Source organism: Heterodontus francisci, chromosome 37 (genome assembly GCF_036365525.1).
Source record: "Heterodontus francisci isolate sHetFra1 chromosome 37, sHetFra1.hap1, whole genome shotgun sequence".
Taxonomy (NCBI): Eukaryota; Metazoa; Chordata; class Chondrichthyes; order Heterodontiformes; family Heterodontidae; genus Heterodontus; species Heterodontus francisci.
In genome coordinates, this window is record NC_090407.1 from 2,252,815 (window position 1) to 2,276,918 (window position 24,104).

The window sequence follows — 24,104 nt, forward strand, 5'->3', positions numbered from 1 at the left end:
GCCTGCACTGTAAGCCAAGACTATTACCAAACCACTTGCCGTTGATATAAATACATTATATTGTCTCTCTGGATAATTATTTCTAACAGAAGTCATCTTCTGAAAGATGATCAAAGTGGAGTTTTCAGCTGGTTTTTTGAAAAGTCCCATTAATATTGAACAGGCAATATTGAACATAAAAGGAAAATCTTACTCAACTAACAGTAATAGATGATTCCCACCATTTCATCTAAGTTTACTTAACTGGGATAAGTGGCTTGCTGTGAGGGATGTATAGCATGGACTGGCTGTTCAATGCTGTTCTGCATAGTCTTTTCCTTTTGCCATTAATCAAACTGCATCTCAACAAACTGATGTTCATCTCAAAACCATCATGTGTGACTGACTATATGCATTAATCAATTTGCTAAAATTATTCTGTGTGCCTCTAAACATTGGAGTAATCCAACTCTTTGGGGATTGGATGAGGTTATGAAGCTGAATATAAACAAAGATGATCAAATAGGCCACATGTTACAATGGTTCCAGCAATGCTGGGGCTGACAGATGGGATGATGGGATTGGGGAGGAAGCAGTGTCTGAGGAGGAAACACCCTGGAGTGCTGCCCAATTAACTCCCGGCTTGAGAGTTAAATGCAGAGATTTGCTCTTGGGTTGGCAAATGAAAAAGACGGATTGTAGCTAGAGTGGGCGGCTTAATGGGGGAATAGCCCTTCCCCTGTTGCAAGACTTTTCTCTTAAAAGGAAAAAAAAGCGTGACCACAAAGGTTTCAGGCTCTGCTTCGTTCCGCTGACCACCACACACCTCAGCTCCAGGTCAGAGACCCTATCCATAATCCCGAAGATGCAGGTTATTTACTGAGCGGGACTGGGCTGCCAGCACTTGCAAGATTGCATCACTGTCACCTGCTCCATCTGATGTCCCGAGGCCCATTGGGACTTGAGAAAAGGAGCCATTCTTCCTCCACACAAGGTCTTGGTCCCCTCCAGGATTGATTATCTTAGTCTAGGCAAGGCTTCAAAGAAACTCACATCAACTGATGTAATGAGTGATATTACTGAGGTAGCCTGAGAGCACCCACCCACCGCACCCCCACCCACCGCACCCCCCCCCCCCACCCCCCCCAACCATCACCCCCCTCCCCTATGATCCCCTCATTTCCTGAAATAATCGTCTCCTTCCTGGACCATAGTTCTACAGACACTGGTCACTCCCAGTAGTTCAGCCAATGACCAATATTTATATGTGAGCTTGACAGCCAGTATTGGCAGGGTTCATCATAGACAAACTCACTACGCACTTTACTGGTTCAACAAACTGTAACCAGGTTCACTGTCATACAAATATTTCCAGTGGCATATTATTTCCTGATGAATTTTGCTTTCATCAGTGTGAAGGTTGCCAGAGCTTCATCTAGTTCAGCACTGAGCATTCACAGGCCAAGTATAGCCTGGCCAAGTGACAGTAAAGATTGTGTGCTTTAATTCCAACCTCAGAAAAGCACGCTGCACTGATCCTAGAATCATAGAATGGTCAGAGCATGGAAGGAGGCAATTCGGCCCATCATGTCCATGTTGGCTCTCTACAACACCAACTCAGCTGGTCCTACTCGCCTGCCCTTTCCTCATAGCCCTGCAAAATTTTTTTCATATAATTATCCAATTCCCTTTTGAAAGCCTCGATTAAACCTGCCTCCACCACACTCTCAAGTTGTGTATTCCAGATCCTAACCACTCGCTGCTTAAAGAGAGATTTTCCTCATATTGCCATTGGTCCTTTGACCATTCACCTTAAATTGGTGTCCTCTGGCTCTCGCCCCATCCACCAAAGGAAAACATTTCTTTCTATCTACTTTGTCCAGTCCCCTCATGATTTTGGACACCTTGATCAAATCTATGAAGATCCATTGCAATTTTATTTCCCACACTGGCAAACTTGTGCTCAAAGGAGATTGACAATTTTGTGCTTACATGTGCCAAGTTATAAGTACCAATAAACCGTTGGTCAACAGCCAAAAGAAACTAGGTTGAATTTGAACAATCTCATTTCACATTAGGACAGAAGGAACCTTCATCCAGTCAGTCAGTTTTAGCTGGATTTGAAACCTTGTAATAGAAATGAAAAAAATCATGTGCTCACTAACCCATTCCCCCAACATATTTCTCAATCCTTTCTTTTTCTTAAATTTAAAAAGCATTCATTAAAAATCTATGTGCAATGATATTGTGGGCTGACTGAGAATACAGAGCAAATTAAGAGGGATGATAGAAATACCGATAAAAAGAATAATACAAAATAAGGCATGAAAGTTGTTACAATTTGGAATGCGCTGCCTGAAAGGGTAGTGAAAGTAGATTAATTTGTAATTTTCAAAAGGCAATTGGATAAATAATTGAAAAAGAAATGGGAAAAGAGCAGGGCAGTGGGATTAATAGGATGGGACTTTCAAACAGCCAGCACAGGCATGATGGGCTGAATGGCCTACCTGTGTTTTGTATAATTCTAAGGGTAAAAATTGTTTGTTCATGCCAATCCAATATTTGGTATCATGAAAAGAAAATGTCTGAATGCTAACGGTCAGAAGCACATCATTATTCAGTCCACATTTATAATGTACAGCTTTAATTCTTTATTGTGGTGATAGCATTCCTAACAACTTCTGGCAGCTGTGTGCTTAGTTAGAACTGTCTGAACCAACATTAATTCATACACCTTCACAAACTGGAATCTCATCTCAGAAAATGTATTCATCCAATAATTCGCTTAGAATTTAAAATCAAAACACATTTGATGTAAGGAAATATTGGCACAAACAAAAGGCAAACTTATTAAGAAATTATCTTTTGGTGTTGGCCGTTAAATGCAATTTTCTGGTTCTTTATGAAGCAGTTGAATGCTTTTATTGGCTATTTTAAGGTCACCTACACGTTTTCAGAAATGGCATTGTAATTCAGCAGCTAAATAAAAGCCGAGAGCTGTTTGTAATTTTGATTTACTCTAATACCACAAATCAAAATGGAATGGATTGGAGAACAGACAATTTGGTTTTAGGCAGTCAGCAATCAAAAGGGAAATACAATCTCCGGGTTCCCCTGAGATAGAAAATAATGCTTATATTTTAACAGAAGTTGTGTAACTCAAACTAACAAAAGGTTAAAACTATAATTGTTACATTTTCAATATTCACATAACCAAAAAAGTACCAATTGGGATGTTTTTGCAGCACAAACCTGGACAGATCCATGTGGTACACTCTAGCCCCAGAGTCAAAAGGATGTTGGTTCAAATCCTACTCCAGGAATTTGGGCATAAAAATTCAGGCTGACGCTGCAGTGCAGTACTGAGGGAGCGTGTTGGAGCTGTCGTCTTTCAGATGAGGTGTTAAACTGAGGCCCTGGTTGCCCTCCAGGTGGGCATAAAAGATCCCATGGTACCATTTCAAAGGGGAGCAGGGAGATTTCCCAGTTGTCCTAGAAAATATTTATCCCTTGACCAGCATCACTAAAACAGATCTCATTTTTGTTTGTGGGATCTTACTGTATTCACATTGGCTGCTGCATTTCCTACAATATAACAGTGACTATGCTTCAAATATTCTTGGCTATAAAGCATTTCAAGATGCCCTGAGATTGTGAAAGGTGTTAAATAAATGAAAATGTTTATTTCTTTATCAAAACCCTGGTACTGTTATACTGGAAGTACCTGTTTGAGACCAGCACCTGCTTATTGCAATGAGCAATCATCAACTGCTAGTTCTCGATCATTCTCCGACAATGGGCATCTGAATGCCAATGTAGTTTAATGTCTGCTAATAGAACAACATGAAAATTAAATGTAAAATGTTTTTAGATAGTTCAATTGACTGGTTGACTACTTCTAATTTGTTTTGCATTAGTAACAGTTAGACTAGAGTCAGTGTGAAGAGAATGCAGTGGGAGATTACGTCCTTAAGCTGGTCCTGCACCACTTGCCAGAAATCAAAGCCACTGAATTCAGTTGAGTATTACTTCACAGCTTGATGTACTGATGTAACTGGCCTGTAAAATAATCCAATCTTCTGGAATCAGTAGATATTTAAAATATATTCCGTGAGTTGCTTTGTATTATCAAAACTAGGGACTTAAAAATGACAGATACAACTTAATCTTTTTAAAGCCCCTCATCATTGCACTATACTTGACATACAACACAATTGACTGACTACATTTTCCGATTGAGGGGTCATCTCTGACGGTGAGGCTCCACATGTGAGGGCCAGGAGATACTGTAATCACTCATTTCACTTCTCTCCAATGGCCCAGCACTGCACACTATTTTCCAGTCGCTGAGTGTGTGAGAGCTTCATTAAAGTAAGAAAATCAATGATAATAAGCTGTTGTGCAAATACTAACTTCCTTGCATGGATTGGACTGTGAGTTTAATTGGCCAATATCAAATGCAAGGTTATACAGAAAGCATGGTCTGACCTTTCAGAAATGACTTTCCTAAGGTTGAACTGCTAGAACTTTGACTTTCACAATTTTGGTTGCAGCAAAGTGTACATCATCCAGCACGCCCTCATCCCTTATTTGGAGGTTAAAGGAAAGGATGAACGAAGGGATACCAGGTAGTTCCAGCTGCATTAGAATCAGTCTGCTTGGACCTGTTGTTCTTCACTGAGCTGTGCCTGCAGGTTTAGTCACTGCTACTGGAATGGTCACAAAGTCATTACCTTCACAAACTGAGGTTCACCAGCTCAAGAATGATTGGTTTGCACCATCTGGCACAAACTGATCTACAGGGGTAGACTACACAAATGCTGCATCAAGCAGATTAACCTGGCAAACAGGACATCAATAAACACAAACAGTCAGTCAATCACCTTCTCCATGGAAAATGAGAATCACAACAATTCAGTTCCAGTGCTCCATCTAGGTCCTACCCCAGTGGATGAGGTCAGTGAGCTGGCTGGCTGCTAGCTACCTTTAGGAGTCTTCTGGGATTGAGGTGACCATGTACCTCATTTGCCCCTAGTCATGAGGATAGGACTCCAACGCATTCATTGAGCATTAAGAATTGCTTTCAGTTGTGTTCAAACAGCCAGTCGGCTAGCTCACAAATAAATGGGTGAGGCACCCAGAGCAGCTGGAGGCTGTGGGACTAGTCTGTAGAGAGGGGCAGAACATTTTGTTTGGAGAGGGGGGCTTTGCTGCTGCAGGAAAAATGTGGTTTCCATGACCTCATGGAATGAAGGAGGAAAACAAATGTTTTGAACTTGATGTTACCGAGGGGTCGGTTCAAATTCCTTTAATTAGGGTGCTATTGCTGGTTTCTCCCTTTAAAAAAAATCTCTACTATTTTCAGCTAGCACTCAGCAGATTCTAGGACATCTCATTCGAACTCAAACATGCAAGGTTTATGGCCCAAACGTACAAAAAAAAATGCTTCATTTTAAACATTATTATTTTACACTGGCCTGTAGTATCCTTACCCAATTTACAAGGAAGCAGATTAAATTCTAACAGGATCAACTCAGCTTAGATTGAAATCACATCCTCAGAAGGCAGATACATCAATTCGCCAGTTGTCTTGCACATCACTCCAGGTAGCACCCTGGAAAACTAAGACCGCACATCACAGAAAATACAACACATTTTCATTCCAGACTAGTCTCTGTTGGACTGAAGACTTATTTTTATTTTGAGCTTGGTAGGAGAGCAGAACAAAAGGAAAACAAACGCTAGCAGAGACGCTGCAGAATTGAATTAGCTGCATCAAACTCTTTGGCCTTGATGTGGAAATATTAGAATCAAGCAAATTGACTGCATTCCTGCAGTGACAGTATTTACAGCAGGGAATCAGGCTCTGGATGTAATTTCTGCCGAAAACAGGTGGGGGTCTTTTCCACGTGCCAAAGTTACAGTCTGATGATGTGATCGATGCCATGACTTATTTTTAACCTCATCACAGGGCGTGTCCACGCTATCTGTTGCCCAGCAACAGCAACAACAGGGCAGGAGGACCCGAATGGCCTGGAGAAGCCCAGAGACGTTTTGAAACTTTGTCTATTTTTAAGCTCCTGTGGAGCTGGTGGGTTCACCCTGGACCTCACCAGGAAGCCTTCGGCCTTACCCAGCCCCAATCGCGGCCCTGGCCTCTCACCTGGACACTCCTCCAGCTCAGCATTGTTGCCCCAATTTCCAATGTTCCACGAACACCCACCCCAATTGCAGCCCTAAGCCTGCAGCCACCCCCAATGCTGACTACCAGGAAACATTCCCACAGATCCTGGGCTGTGACCTCCTGTTGCCAATTAAAAAAAAATTCTTTCTTGGGATGTGGGCATCGCTGGCAAGGCCAGCATTTGTTGCCCATCCCTAACTTCCCCTGTGCTGGTTGTTTATATAAAGTTGGCAACCAACCATCCCAGCAGCAGCTCAGCTGGGCATCCATGGGATTGGAGCAGGGGGTGGAAATGATGTTGATGGTTAGCCGTTAGGGCTAGTAGCTGGCAAAGTCTGCCAAAAATCGAAGCATTGTTCCAAAATGGGTCCTTACCTTGGTAGACTCTGCCATGCAGGCTCCCACCTGCCAAGAATGAGGCATATTAACTTTGCCACATTGACTTTAACTTTCAAATTGTTGCTGCCAGACCTTGGCTGGAAAAAACACTTACATACTAACAGACATTGAAGGCAGGGAAGCACATTCCATTCCCTGCTAAGATGATACAATACACAGAACCAAGACGTGGTCAGACCAGTTAGTCACATGACTATCCTGCTTGCCAACCTGGGGTTTTTTGAATTGTATAGTTTGAACTGAGAACCTGCAGAAAGCTGTTTGCTCCTGGATTGAAAAGACCTCTCCTGGCTGGCTCGCCACAGCCTCTCCTGTCTGTCTGCTCCCATCTCTTTCTCTCGGAACTCCAAAACCCCCTGAAGACACATGACCCCAAGACAGAGAAGTCTCCTACAGTGAACAAGGTTTCAGAAGAATACTAGGCCCCAACGAAAAGCAAGATCTACCTACAATCAAGGACTCTACAGTGAGCTTGAAGCACAGTAAAAAAAAACCTCTTCAGAGATTGCCTCAAACTTTTCCACTTTATTTCTCTTCTGCGCTTTCTGTCCCTATCCGCATGTGTGTATTGTGTATGCATGCTAGCGTGGGAGCGTTGTGTATCTGTAGGTGTTAACTGAAATAGAGTTTAAGTTTAATAAATTTCAACCCTTTGGGTGAAATTTTTTTTCCTCATATCCCCTCTAAACCTCCTGCTCCTTACCTTAAATCTATGCCCCCTAGTTATTGACACCTGCTCTAAGGGGAAAAGTTTCTTCCTAGCTACCCTATCAATGCCCCTCATAATTTTGTATACCTCAATCAGGTCCCCCTTCAGCCTTCCCTGCTCTAAGGAAAACAAGCCTAGCCTATCCAGTCTCACTTCATAGCTGAAATGCTCCAGCCCAGGCAACATCCTGGTGAATCTCCTCTGCACCCCCTCTAGTGCAATCACATCCTGATGTTGTGTACTATCTGTTTGAATTGTGACAAATTTAAAACTAAATTTACCACAAGAGGCACTTCAATAGCCTGGAAGATCATTTGTAATCTAAAGATCATTGAATCAAAGCAATCAATGTATACACCAGAAAATGTAAAACATTGAAAGGGCGATTTTAACCTGAGTCATCTGGCTGAGATAGCAGCTCTATCATTCTAACCTGCTCCTCTGAGCAGGCAGGAAGACACTGGCCTGAAGCTAACAGAGTTCTTCTTTACATATGCAGATCAAGGTTTAATTACATCAGGTTCCAACTGCAATTTTAACTCTCAGCAGAGGACTGATGTAGTTATCTTGCCAGGTGAAGACAATGGCAGCATACAGGACCAGAAGAGGCATTTTAAGGAAAATATATATATTTTTAAAAAAAACTTTCCTTGTGGAGCCAGAGGGAATATAAGTATTTTTGGGGCCTTACAAAGCGTGTTTAGGTCCTCCATTCCCCTGGCTCCTGCCCCTTCCCTCCCTTGGAACTGTCGCAAAACCCTCTCCTCCCGCTTCCTGATCTTCACCCCCCACCCCATATCCCCATCCTTGCCAGCCAGCCAGCTGCTGCTTCCCAACTGTTTTGAGCGGGTAGCTGACTATGGCAGGAAGACGAGGCCCAGGAGTTAAAGACCGCCCTTGCCTGATGCTGCTCAAGTCAGGAAATTGGCACTCACCCCACAGTGGCGCAGTGGTTAGCACCGCAGCCTCACAGCTCCAGCGACCCGGGTTCAATTCTGGGTACTGCCTGTGTGGAGTTTGCAAGTTCTCCCTGTTTCTGCGTGGGTTTTCTCCGGGTGCTCCGGTTTCCTCCCACAAGCCGAAGAGACTTGCAGGTTGGTAGGTAAATTGGCCCCTATAAATTGCCCCTAGTATAGGTAGGTGGTAGGGAAAATATAGGGACAGGTGGGGATGTGGTAGGAATATGGGATTAGTGTAGGATTAGTATAAATGGGTGGCTGATGGTCGGCACAGACTCAGTGGGCCGAAGGGCCTGTTTCAGTGCTGTATCTCTAAACTAAACTAAAAACTAGACCCCATTCCCTGTCTGAATCCTGCTCCAAGTTAAAATTCTCCCTTTGGTTAGTACAAGTCACATTAAAAATAAGCAAATCTTCCCATTGCAAATCCATAAATAAAAGTACACAAAAATGTTTGCAGTGGTCGCACTCTCGCCTAGGATTCAGAAGGTTGAGGCTTCAAAATCCCCGTCCAGGAATGGTGCACAAAAAGAAATCTCGGCTGGCACTCCAGTGCAGTACTGAGGGAGTGCCGCACTGTCGGAGGTGCCGTCTTTCAGATCAGACGTTAAGACCGAGGCCGCTTCTGCCTGGCATGGACTTGATGGACTAAATGGCCTCCTTCTATGCGGTAATGACTCTATGAGAAGGATGTATTCAGGCAATGTCTAGTCTTATTACAAATACAACCTGCTGTAAGAAATGAAGGAGTAAAACAATCCTTTTCCTGGTTAATAGTTGGTGGATTTTCAAAGAATTTCTGCACATCTATTAATGTTGGATCAGTGCTAAATATTGCTACAGATGCACTGTACTGGACAGCTGTTTCATTCCAGGACGAGACAATATATTACAGCAGCTGCTGGAACTGTAGAACAGCAGAAATAAATTCTCGGGTTGGGAGGAGGTGGGGATGAGGAGTATAATACAAATTCAGTGCTGGAGCACAAGTCTTAGTACCATGCCAGTGTGCTATAAGAAGGAACTCACCACATAATTAGGCTTCAGAATTACATCTGGATCCAGCATAGCACTGTTTCAGCATTCAGGTTTTTTCTTGTGAATATTATTGCTCATTAAGATGACAGATCAGTGTATGTGAATTGAAGACTTACCATTTCAAGCACCCAGTCCAAGACTGGTTAGATGCTTAGTGAAGCTTGCCCCGATTCTGCCCCAATCTCAGAAGTATCCTCTAACAAATCACATTTTTCATCTTCCCATGAACCAATCCTCCTGTGGCCACTTTGGAAATTAGCAACTCCCAGATAGCTCTGAGCTGTGGTCCTCATGGTCACAAGGAACAATGTCAGGGACTGCCCACACATACTATATGTAAGAACCTTTCACTCAAGGAGATTTTTATCTCCTCGCACTAGCAGGTTGGATTTTAACCCAGGTCCCAGGGGTAAAAATGTCAGTGTGTAACCCACAGTGTCCCTCAACTGTCTAGTTCCAAATTGATTCAAAATGATATGGTTGGAAATTGAGAGAGATTTAAATAGTGGTTATTCTCCATACAGCAATTGTGACAGTGGAATTAACTGCACCCCACCATTACTATTGAAAGTCAATGTCTTCATTACTTAACTCCATATAAATATATGCATGTAAGTATAATCCAAATTACTACATGGTACTTTCAGAGCATTAATTACACATCATTTTGGCTAAGTGAACTGCAGAGAGTTAATGGGGTTAGCAGGCACAAATAACAAATCAGAGTTAATGATTTGGTCAAGTGGTTTATGTTGGCTAATTTATAATATCTTAACACAATAATATCTTTCTAATCCAGGATACTTTATTTTGCAGTCTGCAGTAAATCACTTTGCAGTGTGGAAATATTTGGAATATGAGGTTGCTTGGTAGTGATGATCCCAGAGATTTCAGTTCTACAAAAGAAAGTCTCTGTTCCATGAGTACCTCCATTTATGAAAGGAGATATTGATCCGGTAGATTTAAAATCTTACCAGGCAATGGCTATTTATTGCCATCATAAACAGCTTCATTAACTGGAAATGAAATGTGGATTGAACTCTGAACTATGTTGCAGAATCCATTATCCAGTGCATATTACAGTAAAAGACCAACATCACTGAATGAAATTCAAAAGTTGTTTATTACATTTGAGGCAAGGCATAATATAGTAAATATTTGGGAATGATTACAAGGCAGAAATAAAACCGCGAAGAAGGTAGAGGATTCAGAGACCATCATAAAACACAGGAGAAGTTTGGCAGTGTTAGAACCATCATCTGTAGACTTGTCCCCCATGAGACTACAGCACAGCCTGCCATCCCCCAATGCTTGTTATTTTCAGTGTTTAGATTGTAATTACAGAGAGCTTTTGGGTGAATTTCCTTGCTGCTGATGCAGACAGCACATTCCATTCCACCGATAAAGATTTTCTACACATCGCATCGCTTATGGTGCTATCACTAATGTACACTTTGAGAAAGAATCTACAGCTTATTATCAGTGGATCATGTGGCCAGTACACATCATATGCCATGAGCAAGATAAATGCTCAGTCGAGCATACACAATCATACATAACAACCCAAGTTCCAGACACACCTAGTGATATTATAACAGATATACCCAACCTCAGTCATTTGAAATCAATTCTACCATAACAATGTTTTCATAACCTTGAGACTAATCTTAGTTAAAATAAGGAAAGTGCCTTTGCCTCCCACAAGGTACACATGTGGGAATGTTTGTTTAAAAAAAGCACGCACATAATTTGGAAGTTAAAACAAAGAATGAAAATCAATTAAAATGTTATCACCCAAAGGCTAATAGATCTCTGGAGCAAGTTCCCATGGACAGCTAACAGTACAAATGGGTCCAACAGACAAGTGGATGTCTTAATGGAGAGAGAGAGACAGAGAGAGAGACAGAGAGAGAGACAGAGAGAGAGACAGAGAGAGAGACAGAGAGAGAGACAGAGAGAGAGACAGAGAGGATATTTTAGGGAAATGGTGTGTGGGTGGTTGGGAGATTAAGACCTTCCACAAAAGACAGATTGTGAGACCCAACTGTCTTTTCCTAGGTTATTGCAACAATAAAAGGAAACATTACACAAACCCGGTTGAGCCAACTACAAAAATATACATAAACTGGATAGTCAAAAATGCAACAAGTCTCAGAATCTAAAACTAATTGCGTGATGTGAGGACTATTAATGTTCTACTTCAGTACTTGCGGCAGGTAGTAAATCTACAGGACACACATCTGAAATTTGTTTTTTGGCTGCAATTCATATGCCCAAACTTTATCTAAATCCAAACTCCTGCAAGCCCAGCCTTAACAGCTGTCATAACTGAAACAGAATGAATGATTATCTTAATCAACAAATTCAGGCTCTGATATACTCTGATGCAACTATTAAATATGAAGGGTTGAATTTTCCTGGTCCTGCGTAGACAGGTTTGGAGATGGGACTAGGAGCAAAATTAGAGAATCTCGCATCAGGGCAGCTCCCCGACATGATCCCATCTCTGAGCGATCTTGCCGGAGGTAGGGACTGACTAGCACCGGCTACCTGCCCAGCACTGGCTGGTTTTGTTTCTCTCTCTCCACGGATGCTGCCTGACTTGCTGAGTATTTTAAGCATTTTCGCTTTATTTTTGGTGTAATGTGTTTCTTGTCCTAGCATGGAAGATTTACTCAACTGAAAATGGTGGCAATTTGGTTGTCTCTGACTTTCCATTAGCCCCATTCATCTTCTGAAGGGGCATTGGCTCCATAATGGGGGAAAACACAATGTTGCTATCTGTCTGCTGAATTTTTCACTTTAATTGTCCTGTTTAGTCTTTGTTTGAGTCACATTTATACCCTCCATGTCTGCACACCACATAATTATTTGGGAAAAGCAGAGCGTCTGCCTGTTTCAATCTACCAGTGAAAACAGATGCTCCCATTTTAAATCCATGCCATTAAAATGGAAACCAGCCTCAACATTGCCCACCTGAAACTGGGCTGTATTTTCCCAAATGGGTTGCAATCCCGACGTCTGCCTCAATTCCGGATCGGGAACCCAGAAGTCACCATGGTGGGACATTGGCTACCTCCAGGAAGATTGCGACCAATGAAGAAGCCGCCTCCCAGAGCCCCATTGAATTAAGGAGAACAGGCAGACCAGAGAACCAGGAAGCTCAATCAGAGGGCCCAGATTGATGTCCAGCTGGCAACTCCACTGGTGGATGTGGGTGCTGCCAATGTAGACAGGAGATCATGAGGGCACCTCACAGTGGAGACACCCTCTGAACAATTATAAAATTGATGAAAATAAATGTGGCCAAAGCTGCCAGGCCATCATTGTGGAGGGGGCATTTAAAACAGGCGTCAATGGCTTCCCTGCCTGCCGCCAGGAGGCCGCCTCCAGGCAATGGCCAGACTTTGGTCTCAGCGGGGTCCCGTCTGCCATTGGGAAGATGTCGGCCATGTCACTAATTTGCCCCCAAATGGACACTTACCTAAGCCTTTCACCTGAAGCATAGTACACCAATTTGGCAGATTTTGTTCATACATTTGAAGTCATCATACTAGCCTTACATCTACACAAAAGATTACTATCTAGATCTTTATAACAAATAGCCATCTGTTATTGTCATACCTGTATCCATTCCCACTAACTGAACCTACTGAATTACAGAGGGAAAGTTCAGTGAATTACTTGCTGGACCCGCTCTCTCGATCTTGAACTGGTTCACAAAGGGCCCCTGTCTTAGTTAGTGCAGTCGTGAAGAATGGGGGAGACCACAAATCTGGGTGTGTAGAAGATAATTTAAAAATAATCTACTAATCTCTGACCCAATGAGTGTCCAGTATGGAAGAAAGCCATCCACACATTATAGTCATGTGTGTTTGATCTCAGGTCTATACTGAACTAGAAATCTCAGCTGCAGTGTAATGACATTCAGCCTCATCCATCTGGCTGGAGAAAATCAAATGCCAGGCTGGATCCCAGTCCTGATCACAACCCAATGATCTGTAGTAAAATAAGCATATTGAGTTCAGGCTTGATTACGATGCCCACCATTGTAGGATAGCCTGCTAATGCTCACATGTTAAGTATTCATGTGCCAAGTACTGGAAAGTGTGACTGCCATCCTTGGAACTGACCTGAAGCTCGAGTCAGTCAGGGAACACAGAATTATGTTTAAACCTTAAGTCCAAGTAAAATTAACAACTGCTTCTGGACCGAGTGTCACATCATCTATTTAAATAGATAGCAGAAAAACACACAATGCAGTTGTGAATGATTAACTGCCTGCTTGAACTGGTTAGGTGGGATCTTCATATAGTTGGTTTTTCAAATTGTTTACAGTAATAGCGTGACAGAAACCACACCTGCCAAATGGAAACATATTAATTTCATCATGTGGAACACTATTTGAATGTTTACTGGATATTTAACATAATGTGTTCAAAAGGACCAGAGTTGAATGGCTGAAAACATGGCTGCACATTTGCATTCTGAGAAACAGTTGCTTAGAGAGACAATGAGAGTGCTCCCTTATTCAATTAACCAGATGAGCTTTGTGAATAGTGATGACCAAAAGACATTAAGAGTCATCGTCTGTGCAAGAGCCAGTGCTCCATCGCCCCTCCCCCCCCCCCCCCCCACTGACTGCGTCTAGTAAGCTTTGAAGAATCAACAACCCTCGCAGGCAATGCTGTGTCAAATAAAGAGCTGGTCACATGACTAACCTGCTTGCCAACCTGGGAATTGATTGAATTGTGCTCACAGAAACATTTGGAGACAGACTGCTTTTGAAGACCAAAGAGAAGCAAGGTCTCTCTCTCTCTCTCTCTGTCCCTCTCACGCAAAGTTCCAGGGACCTACGGAAGTTACTTAAGCCTCAAGACAGAAGACCTCTGCAGCCTTCTTGTACCAGCGAAACCAGTTTGAATGTGAGCACTGGGCCCCAACAAGAACTGCAAGACTTAACTCCAATCAAGATCTTTACATCCAACCCAAAACCAGTAACTGAATTCCATCTACTACTTCAAACCTTCCCCCCTTTAATTTTTTCTCCACCTCTGTATCTATTTATTTGTGCGTTTATTGCCTACGCATGCTAGCATGGTTGTGTCACATATTTTTAGTAGTTTTAACTGAGTTAGAGTTTTAAGGCTAACAAACTTACACTCTTCTTGTTTAACCTTGAAAAAGCCTGTCTGATTGTTTCCTTTACAAGTACAATTAGAGAGTTAAGTCGTGGGAGTCAGTTGCCAGCATTCGCCAGAGCTGGCGGACAGCTAAAGGCAGGGCTAAAGTGTGGCAAGTCGAAGAGACTTAGCAGTTGGCAGGAAAAAAGACAGAGGCGCAAGGGAAGAGCCAACTGTGTAACAGCCCCGACACTCAAATTTTTCTGCAGCACCTGTGGAAGAGCCTGTCACTCTAGAATTGGCCTCTATAGCCACTCCAGGCGCTGCTCCACACACCACTGACCACCTCCAGGCGCTTACCCATTGTCTCTCGAGATAAGGAGGCCAAAGATGATAATTAGAGAGCAGTGAGCAATAACTCACTGAGGGGAAGCTAAAAAAAGTGTTTTAAAAGTTAAACCCCACTGCAGCCAAACCAGGAAAGGGGCAAGAGGGGAGCCTGAGACCCCTTCCTCACCCAGTCATAACAAATAGAATGTCAATTTTGTCCACTGTGTCTTTCCAGCAACGTGGAGACACATCTTCTGGCTGCTTCTGGCTCCACCCTGTTGCTTTGACTTGTAACACACCAAACATTCCTGATCTTTATTGCTCTTTGGGAAAGATTACAGTAACTATGGGAATGACGAAGGCCAGAGGAAAGAGATGGAGAGAGAGATCAGTATTCAGCAGGAGAGCAACATAGTTACCTGAGGGCAGAGTCTGCAGTGAGCAATGGGGTCATGTGTATCTGAACACACATGAATAATGAGCTCTAAAATAAAAGCAAAATACTGCGGATGCTGGAAATCTGAAATAAAAACAAGAAATGCTGGAACCACTCAGCAGGTCTGGCAGCATCTGTGGAAAGAGAAGCAGAGTTAATGTTTCGGGTCAGTCAGTGACCCTTCTTCGGAACCGAGGAAACTGACCCGAAACGTTAACTCTGCTTCTCTTTCCACAGATGCTGCCAGACCTGCTGAGTGGTTCCAGCAGTTCTTGTTTTTATTTATGAATAATGAGCTCTGAACTTTGTTGCTGCTCCTCTGAAGCTACAAGTACAATCGGTCCTGCAGATCTTCCCACTCTCTGCACACTGTGTCAAGATCAAGAAACACAACACAAAAGAGAGTAAAAAGGATTAGACAAAGTACAGAAACTTGGCAGTTACATTATAAAGTACAGGTAATGGAATATGAACTTAAGCGGTAAATTTAAAATTTAGGTTTTTATTTCAGGAGGGGATACAGCATTAGACGTACAAATGGTCAAAGAGTGTGTTTGAAGTTTTGAGCACGTCACTTTCATTCTGTTAACAGCATAAGTAGCAGTTACCCCCTCTCCCTGATCTCGATTACAAACCAGCACAGGTTACAAGCAATTGTGACCTTCCTCAGACTTGGCATTAACCTCAGCTTCAGATATGGAAACCACCCCACCATGACATTGTTGTGACTTTGGTATTTCCCACATCAGCTATCTGAGCAGCTCCTGAGAAATATGCAACTACTTCCAAATCATTGCAGGATTTATACTGTGAATATGCAGTTTCTGGGAGATTGATTCAGCCTGGCCAAACTCATCTGTTCAGTGACTTTACCAGTTCTGAGAGGAAGGATACTCTTATCCTTGGTGCAGCCTGAGTTTGACGTTGATTAGGAGAGTGTATAAATGTCCTACAAAAATATTCCCCTTTTCACACAGTCAGCTTAATTTTTCCCCTTAGATACCAATTGATACTTTGGTTACTGTTAAATGCCCATCTTTCTCCTTCTAAGAGATAGCACTTCTAACAGAAATGCTGCACACAATTTATATATATATTTTTTAAATCACCCACCTATGTTCATAGTCACTGGTATTTCAATGTAGTCTAAGGGAGAGCTCTGGCAGAGTCAACCAGCAAGTATATGGAATCCAAATTAATCCTTTCACTGACCTTTAAGTCTAAGCAACAGGTAAAACCGACTGATAGCACATTTCATAGAATGGATAGGGAAAGATATACTTGCTGTGTTTAATGATCTTTCTTGTATGTGCAGGACTGGGAAAGACTACTACAGCCTACCTGCCCAGTCTTAAAGTTCAAAAATTACCATACTACACTCTTCTTCTATCTCTCAAACTGCTTCATTTGCCAAAAATAAATCTATTGGTTCCTTCTTGAATTTGTTGACACTATTCACATTCACTGTTTTCCTTGCAAACTGTCGCACACCACGGAATGATGGCTTGAATTCTAATATCTGATTTTCTGATGAAAATTAATTGAAAAGATTACTAAGTTTAGTGACCAACATCACTACAACATAAAATGTAGAACATAAACAGGTGGGTAAACAAATGAACATTTTGGCAAAAGAAACACATTTAGCAGGGGGGGGGTGGGTAGGGAGGGAGGGAGGGGAGAGAGCTGGGAGGTGTGGGGAGGGAGCAGGGGAGGGGTTGGGAGGGAGTGGGGGTTGGGAGGGAGAGTGGGGGTGGGGAGGGAGAGTGGGGGTGGGGAGGGAGAGTGGGGGTGGGGAGGGAGAGTGGGGGTGGGGAGGGAGAGTGGGGGAGCGTACGAGCATGTGCGCAACAATATGTTCATGATCAAAATTGGGACAGGCTGGCTGGGCTGTAATTGGCCTTTCTCAGTCCAGCACATTCCAAAGTTCCTATTGGCAAAGGAAAGATTCAACATAGACATATCTTTCGCTAGCCAGTCCCGTTTATACTAGACGAAAGGGTCAGAACTGCACTTTTTCCATTTTAAACTGGTTTTCCAGACATCCATATTAACAAAGGCTTTGAGTGTTTTATTCACAGCTGTGTAGAATACCACGTGGCATGCAGTAGATATCAGACACAGGTGCTAGCAGCTTTCTTGATGCTGTTCATCAGCTTTTGCTCGTTTTCTAGATGAATTTGTTGGTTCTTAGTTGCTGCTTCTGGTTATTATCTAATAGAACCTGCTGGAATGTATACATATGTGAGTGAGATCAGCATCAGGCTCATCAAACATCTCACCAGCACCTATGGTCTAGGACATTTGCAAATGATTAGCATCAATGCAAGCAATCTCTGCAGCACTGAGATGAAACTCAAGGATCACAACACAAAACACCGACGAGGAGCCTAGTCTGATTTTGCCTCTCTCTAGCCTGGGACAGTATGGTCAATTGTAGAATCACTGCTGTCATCCTGAGAGCAGCACAGGCCCCCACACAGCACTGGTTAAACCATCCTCCTGGCCTGTATGGCACAGTACCCCAGCAGGTGGTGAGATACAGGAGGGAAGGTGTAAACTGTGGATGTATATCCAAAAACACACACATTCCTATTTCAGCCATGCACTGCGGACATGTGTACACACTCACCCTTTCCCCCCACCCCGACCATAGCACCCCAAAGATTTCCGTAATGTTCATTGCAATGAAAGGAACAGCCATTGGATTTTTGATGCCTGTATATTATCCTTGCAATACTGAGTTCGGATACCAATGGCAACACATCACCAATCACAACATTTCTGTGTGTAATTAAAAAATTACTCTCCAAGGCCTAATCCCAGTGGACAGGTATTTCTATTCAGCATTGCACCATTCATCTGCTGTCACTAGCCCTGCTATTAGGGAAGCAAACATGTCCTCAAGCTTCCATGTCACAGGAGCACATTTCAGATATCACCAAAATCTAACAATCAGCTCCCTCCGACAAGTTACAAGCTTCCAAAATTCAAAATTTGGCAACATCAAACCTACTGCCTAATTCATCTCATGCTCTTTCCTACTCTTTTCAACTTTGAATGCTGATGATTATTTTATAAACCACAGACTGCACTCAGTGTTAATGCCAAAATAAACTGTGCATCCTTCTAATAAATTAGACGTAAAACTCCAAACACCATTTCTAACCAGAGTTGCTTTAATTAATGTAATGTAAAAGAAGAGCACAGTATTCCAAGGTAAAGATATTTCTCTGTATGAACTCACAACACTACTGAAGAAACAGATTTTGCCCTTTTCATTTTAGCTTCATATGACAATTGAATCATTTTCAAACACTGCCTCATTCACACATCCAACTCACCTACTGACCTCCATTTCACTATCCCTCTGCTTGGATTAAGCAAGATAACATACCTGAACTGCGAAGGAGTTTTCAGGGAGTCCAATTTGTAAACAATTCCATTTCCCATTCAATTTCTTTCAAGAAAACAGTGTGGGTTGACTTGTGGCTAAACACACACCACAGTTCAAGTTGATTTATAAATACCACACCTACTCAGAATAGTGGGTGTAGCAGTCACAAGATACTCACTAATCCAGTGCTGGAAATAACTTTAAAGATTGTATCATTTCGACAGGTGCTTAGGGGTGTGTGTACTTCCAGCTCTGCATGGGACTGTTTTAGTCAGGTGTTGATAATTGTGATCTGCAGTCAGATTGAGTCAATCATCTGAGAAGGTTAATGAAAGGTCGCTATTCCCCATCAATTGTCCCAGTTGCATTGCCTGTCATGTATACGCACTGTTCTCCCACCTTACACCATCACTGTGTTGAACTCAGGACTATTCACACTGCATTCCTCACCCTTTCCCAGGACCTTGATACAGTGAAATTCTTTACTGTTTACTCAGGCAAAACAGAGCTTGGCATCCATATAGTTAAAATGTATTCAGAGAGCTCCCATATCTAACTGCTTGTTTTGTTTTTAGTGTTATTGAAATGCAGACATGACCATCATCTCTTGGCTGCCATTAGAAAGCTTGAACCATCTCTCCCCATTTCAGCTTCACTGCAGCTGCAATACAACTCTCAGTGGAACAAAGTGGGCTCCAAGCACTGAAATCAAAAGATGAGAGACTACCACTCCCCAGGGAATCGCAAACCTCTTTCCTGAATTCACTAGGCGGTCAGTGCCTAATTATACTGCAACATATCCATGCAAAAATTATGGTATAATTGGTCCAGTGTGTATTGGTGCAGATCCCTACAGTACAATATAGTGTAAGTAAAATAATAACTGGCTGCAATTTATAAAGTGGAAAAGTTTTGCAACTGTTTTAAATAAAACTTCTCGCTTTCGTTTCAATTTTGATTCTCTGTCAATGTTGTAACATATACTGATTCATTCTATGCAGTTTCCAGTAGTTTCCTTTTAATGTTGAAGCAAGGGAAAAACAAGAATGACATGAACAATCACATCTTCAAATGACTAGCCAGCACACTATCAGTGTCTACAATGGGCAACCAGGGCACATACAGCTTTACCCCATCGTGACGCAGTATGTTTGATGTGCTACTCAAATCTGCTCAATTCCAGGCAGGTCTGGAGTGGGTGGCCATTCTACCACTCCCTGTCAGTTGTCAAGGATATCGTACTGGCACAGATGGCGCTCACCAAATAGATCCGCCCAAATATGGGCAGGCATATTCAATGGCATTGCTAATGGGACAACGCCTATATTGTCATTACCCTCTTAGCAACACTGGTTGAAGGGACACCAGTAGGTTACTTGCGCTCGCTCTGCTGTTTCAGGTGCCCAAGGCATGTAGTAGTGAACCTCCTTTACTCCCCATCCAGCCCCATTTCTAGCACAGAGGAAATCCTACCAGGAGCAGTTCAAAATGATGATAATTCAGGCTGAGCCCTAGAACATTGATCAAGGTGCGTGCTGAAACAAACAGAAGTCTCGTTCCATCACAGACATGGTGGGAGTCCACCAAAGTAGAACATTGCAAAGTATCTTCAGAAAAGAAGGGAGCAATATCACGTGGAAGCTACAAACACACACAGGCAGGCAGGTTGGTTGGTTGGTTGGTTGGTGATTATCCTCCAAACAAGCTGTAGTCCTAATCTGCACCCCCCATTCTATTCCCATATCCCTTTATCCTCTGTTTCTTTAATTATCTATCCAACCAATCCTTAAATACTGACATGGCCTCTGCTTCAATCATTAACTCTAGTCGTACACTCCAAAGCTTCACAATCTTCTTAAAAAAAAGTTTTTCTTGTTTTTCGTTCTAAATCTTATATTTATTCCTATGTCTCCTTGTTTAAAACTCCTCAATCACTGGGATCAGAAGATGAAAAGGGATAGTAAAACAGTGTGCACTGATGAACGATAAGTTAAATCAAATGATTTTCACAGGACAAACTAGGAGCCATCTGTTAACTCACTAATGATGTTGTTTAAATTTAAATTAAATTGAAAAATTATAAAGTAGGTGCAGAAGATACACTTACTTCAATTAACTAAATTTGTTCCCCTCTAACACTAATAAAAGGCTGTGTTGGAAACAGCAGGAAGTGTTGCCCAAGTTTATTGAGCTTATCATGTGATTTAAACACCTGGCACTTGACATGAAAAGGCTACAGCCTCTGCTGTATTAAAGGAACAATCACTCTTTTGTTAAACTTTTAAAGCCATTAGCCATTTCTATCTGCACTGTTGCACCCATTAATTTTAAACACATCTATCAAATATTGGGAAGCGGTGGGGGCAAGAGGGCAAAAGGGAAATTAAAGCAGCATTCCTACTGTATACTTAAAAAAAAAATTGTTCTTGGGATGTCAGTGTTGCTGGCAAGGCCAGAATTAATTGCCCATCCCTAATTGCCCTTGAACTGAGTGAAATGGCCTAGCAAGGTGGAGGGCAGGTAAGAGTCAACCACATTGCTGAGAGTCTGGAGTCACATGTAGGCCAGAGTGGGTAAGGACGGCAGATTTCTTTCCCGAAGGACATTAGTGAAGCAGATGTATTTTACAACAATCCAATAGTTTCAATATTATTGAGACTAGCAACTAAATAATATATCTGGAATAAAATGAGTTTAAATTCGCCCAGCTGCATGCTGGAATTTGAACTCATGTTCCTGGAGCATTATTCCAGGCCTCTGGATTACTAGTCCAGTAACATTACCAATACACTACCATCATTATGCTACTAACATTCTACAAGTGTTAAAGCAGACTGGTGCGTAATCTCAGTTACAGACCATTCCATGAAGTTGTAAAAACCTTCACATTACTTAGTGTTCTTATGGAGAACCAGAGGAACAAAAATGAATCAGGGCTGCTATTCTCACAAGTGAGGCAGCGAGTGGCTGAGGAAGAGGATGATATGAGTGAAAAAAGACAATGACAATAAGAGTGTAGAACCGTTTGGTTTACCGGTGTGGCAGTAAATACAGACATACAAATCGTGTATGAATTATTCAGAAATATATGACACAAATAATCCCATTGAGCCATTCAACAACTAAAGCAAAATAGGGCAGATGCTGGAAACCTGAAACAAAAACAGACTTTGTTTTGCTCTCCACAGATGCCGCCTGACCTGCTGAGTATTTCCAGCATTTTCAGTTTTGTAACAGGTTGTACTGAACCCCATCACCCTGACATTCTGTCATGGTGGTAAAAATGATATATGGTTCATCTCCATCTTGAAAAACAACAGAATTACCAAACATTTTTCATGCAGATACCACCCTTTAATATCTTTTACTCCGAGATGTTTTGCCCATGCACAGACACCTTGGACACCAATTCTAAAATTGAATAACAGGAATAGCTGAACTGTGTGCTTGTGGTTTTGAATGCAAAGCAGACAGAGGTACTGAACTATACACAATTACAGACCCAACATTGCTCACTTGGTACCGGCTTCCGAGCTCCATTTTGTAATTCAACATCAGACTAAATGGTGATGGAATCAGTATTAAACTTGCTGCTTGATTCAATCTATCTTACAGCCTTCGTGGAATAAAAACCTATTGAGTTTTCCATGCCAGTCACTGGAATTCAGCTGAAGAAAATGCTTTTGGAATACGAATGAAGTTTATGGTAAAAAGGCAGGGAAGACAATATCTTTGCTGTCAACACGAATCTCTGAACAAACAAGCAGATTTGAGCGAATTCCAATCTGCATAGTATGCAAGATATTGTAAGTTTAAGAGTGTATCAGATAAATGAGTAAAAAAAAGGGGTAAAATTTCCCACATCGATAATTTTACAAAAAACTCCAGTGACTTCTTCAATTAAAAAAAAATGACAGGAGGAATTTTTCCTTTAATTCCATAACATTAAACGAGGAAAAAACTAAAAAGTTCCTTGCCTCCATTTTTAATGAAACCCAAAGCAAGCTACTTTCAGTCAGATTACTTGTGTCAATCTTCTCCACTGCAGTTCAGAACAGCCTACTGGCTACTTTGGATTCTGACTTCAAGGTGAAAAGCAGCATTATTATTTATTGCAAACAGCAGCTGCTTTTGCCTACAGCACTGCATTTAGATAAACAGCAAGATTAATTGAGGAGTGCTAATGTGCCTTATACTGACAAATGAGTATTCAGCTCTCATCTGGTTTTCAACATTAACAGACAGCATTTCAAATCGATGCGATTTCTGAAACAAAGTAATGCAGATACTGAATAGAGCAGGATGGAGGAAAAGCGTATCGATGAATCCCTATATATTTAAGCAGGGATATATAAAGAGGAATTAGAACAAACAAGTGTGAGTGTGCTATACAAATGATTACGATAATGGAAGAGGAGAGAAAGATTAATACATCTATGCAGTTTTAGGTGAGGAAGTGAAAGGCTATTTCGAACAGCTTCTAAAAATATGAAACAATATTTGTAATAAACTTACCAGAATTTTTTGGGTTTCCCAATCCTGAAAGGAGAACATGGCATGTTGATTGACTGCAGAAGGGCTGTTTAACCGGAAACTGTGCTCTGTTGAACAGTGTTGATAGCTTTCGTAGTCTTTCCTCAGGCTGGCAGTGGGTTGCTCACTGACTGGGTCAGTCAGCAAAGGCTGCTTCAGAAAACACCGCTGAGCTCAGTGAGAGGAAAACCCATCCGCATCTGATTGAGAGGCCCTGCACTTATTCAAAATGATAGTTATTAGCCCAGGAGTGAGCAGGACGCAAAGGCATGCGGACAGTACCAGCCTCCCATACGCCTGGTCTTCCATGGACCACTGGTTGGTGATACCTGACCAGAACTCAGTGTGTGCCAGAGGGATCAAAAAAAAGGAAGATTGTTTCTCATCACCATAGCAACCTAACGAACCATGGGTGCAGGCTGCTCTGCTTCATTCAGCAAGTCTGCTTCCACCATCCTACCCAGAGAACTGATTTTAAAAAAAACTTGGAAACCAATCATGTAGCTTTAACCAGCAGTCTATTAGTGAGAAAGCTCATCAGTTTGTAAGCACAGTCTGGAACCCTTGAATATACAACAGTGCAATCCATTCCTACTGAAGGACAGACACTGATCAGGAATATAAGTAGTTTGTGTGAAGCTTTGACACAAGTGATTCCAATATAACTAGTACATAAAGCAATTCAAAAAGATGTTCACTTTATAAAGAATATGTTCATCCCTTTCGTACAAAGATTATGAATTTATAATTCTTGAGGAAATATTTCATTGAAAGTTTATTTTTAATTTTTCTGAAAACAGGATTCCAATTCCAATTCCATAATCCTCGAGTATCTTTATTTCTGTCTGTGTATTCACGTTATTCTCTCCATGTACCGATGTTAATGTGAAAAAGGGGGTCATCAAGCCAATTCCCTCCTCTGCCTTCAGTCCACTTACATGAGCTGCTCAGTTATGAGGATTGATTTTGAGTACAACGCTCTTGGTGCAATTTCACACAAAAAGAACATATTTCAGG

The 24,104-nt window shown here is 41.9% G+C and overlaps 1 protein-coding gene across 10 annotated transcripts in view; it reads right to left on the minus strand.

Moving 5' to 3' along the window:
- rap1gapa (RAP1 GTPase activating protein a) overlaps positions 1-24,104 on the minus strand; it is a 475,427-nt gene that overhangs the window by 361,598 nt on the left and 89,725 nt on the right. Inside the window, exon 1 of one of the 10 annotated variants that reach the window (XM_068016828.1) lies at positions 23,070-23,382. The exons of 7 other annotated variants lie outside the window; for them this stretch is intronic. In XM_068016828.1, coding sequence (XP_067872929.1) covers positions 23,070-23,113 — 44 coding nt within the window. In that variant the 5' untranslated portion in view covers positions 23,114-23,382. Of the gene's footprint in view, positions 1-18,554; positions 18,668-23,069; positions 23,383-24,104 lie in introns of those variants that run through there. 2 more of the 10 variants (XM_068016827.1, XM_068016834.1) reach the window with 2 other exon arrangements.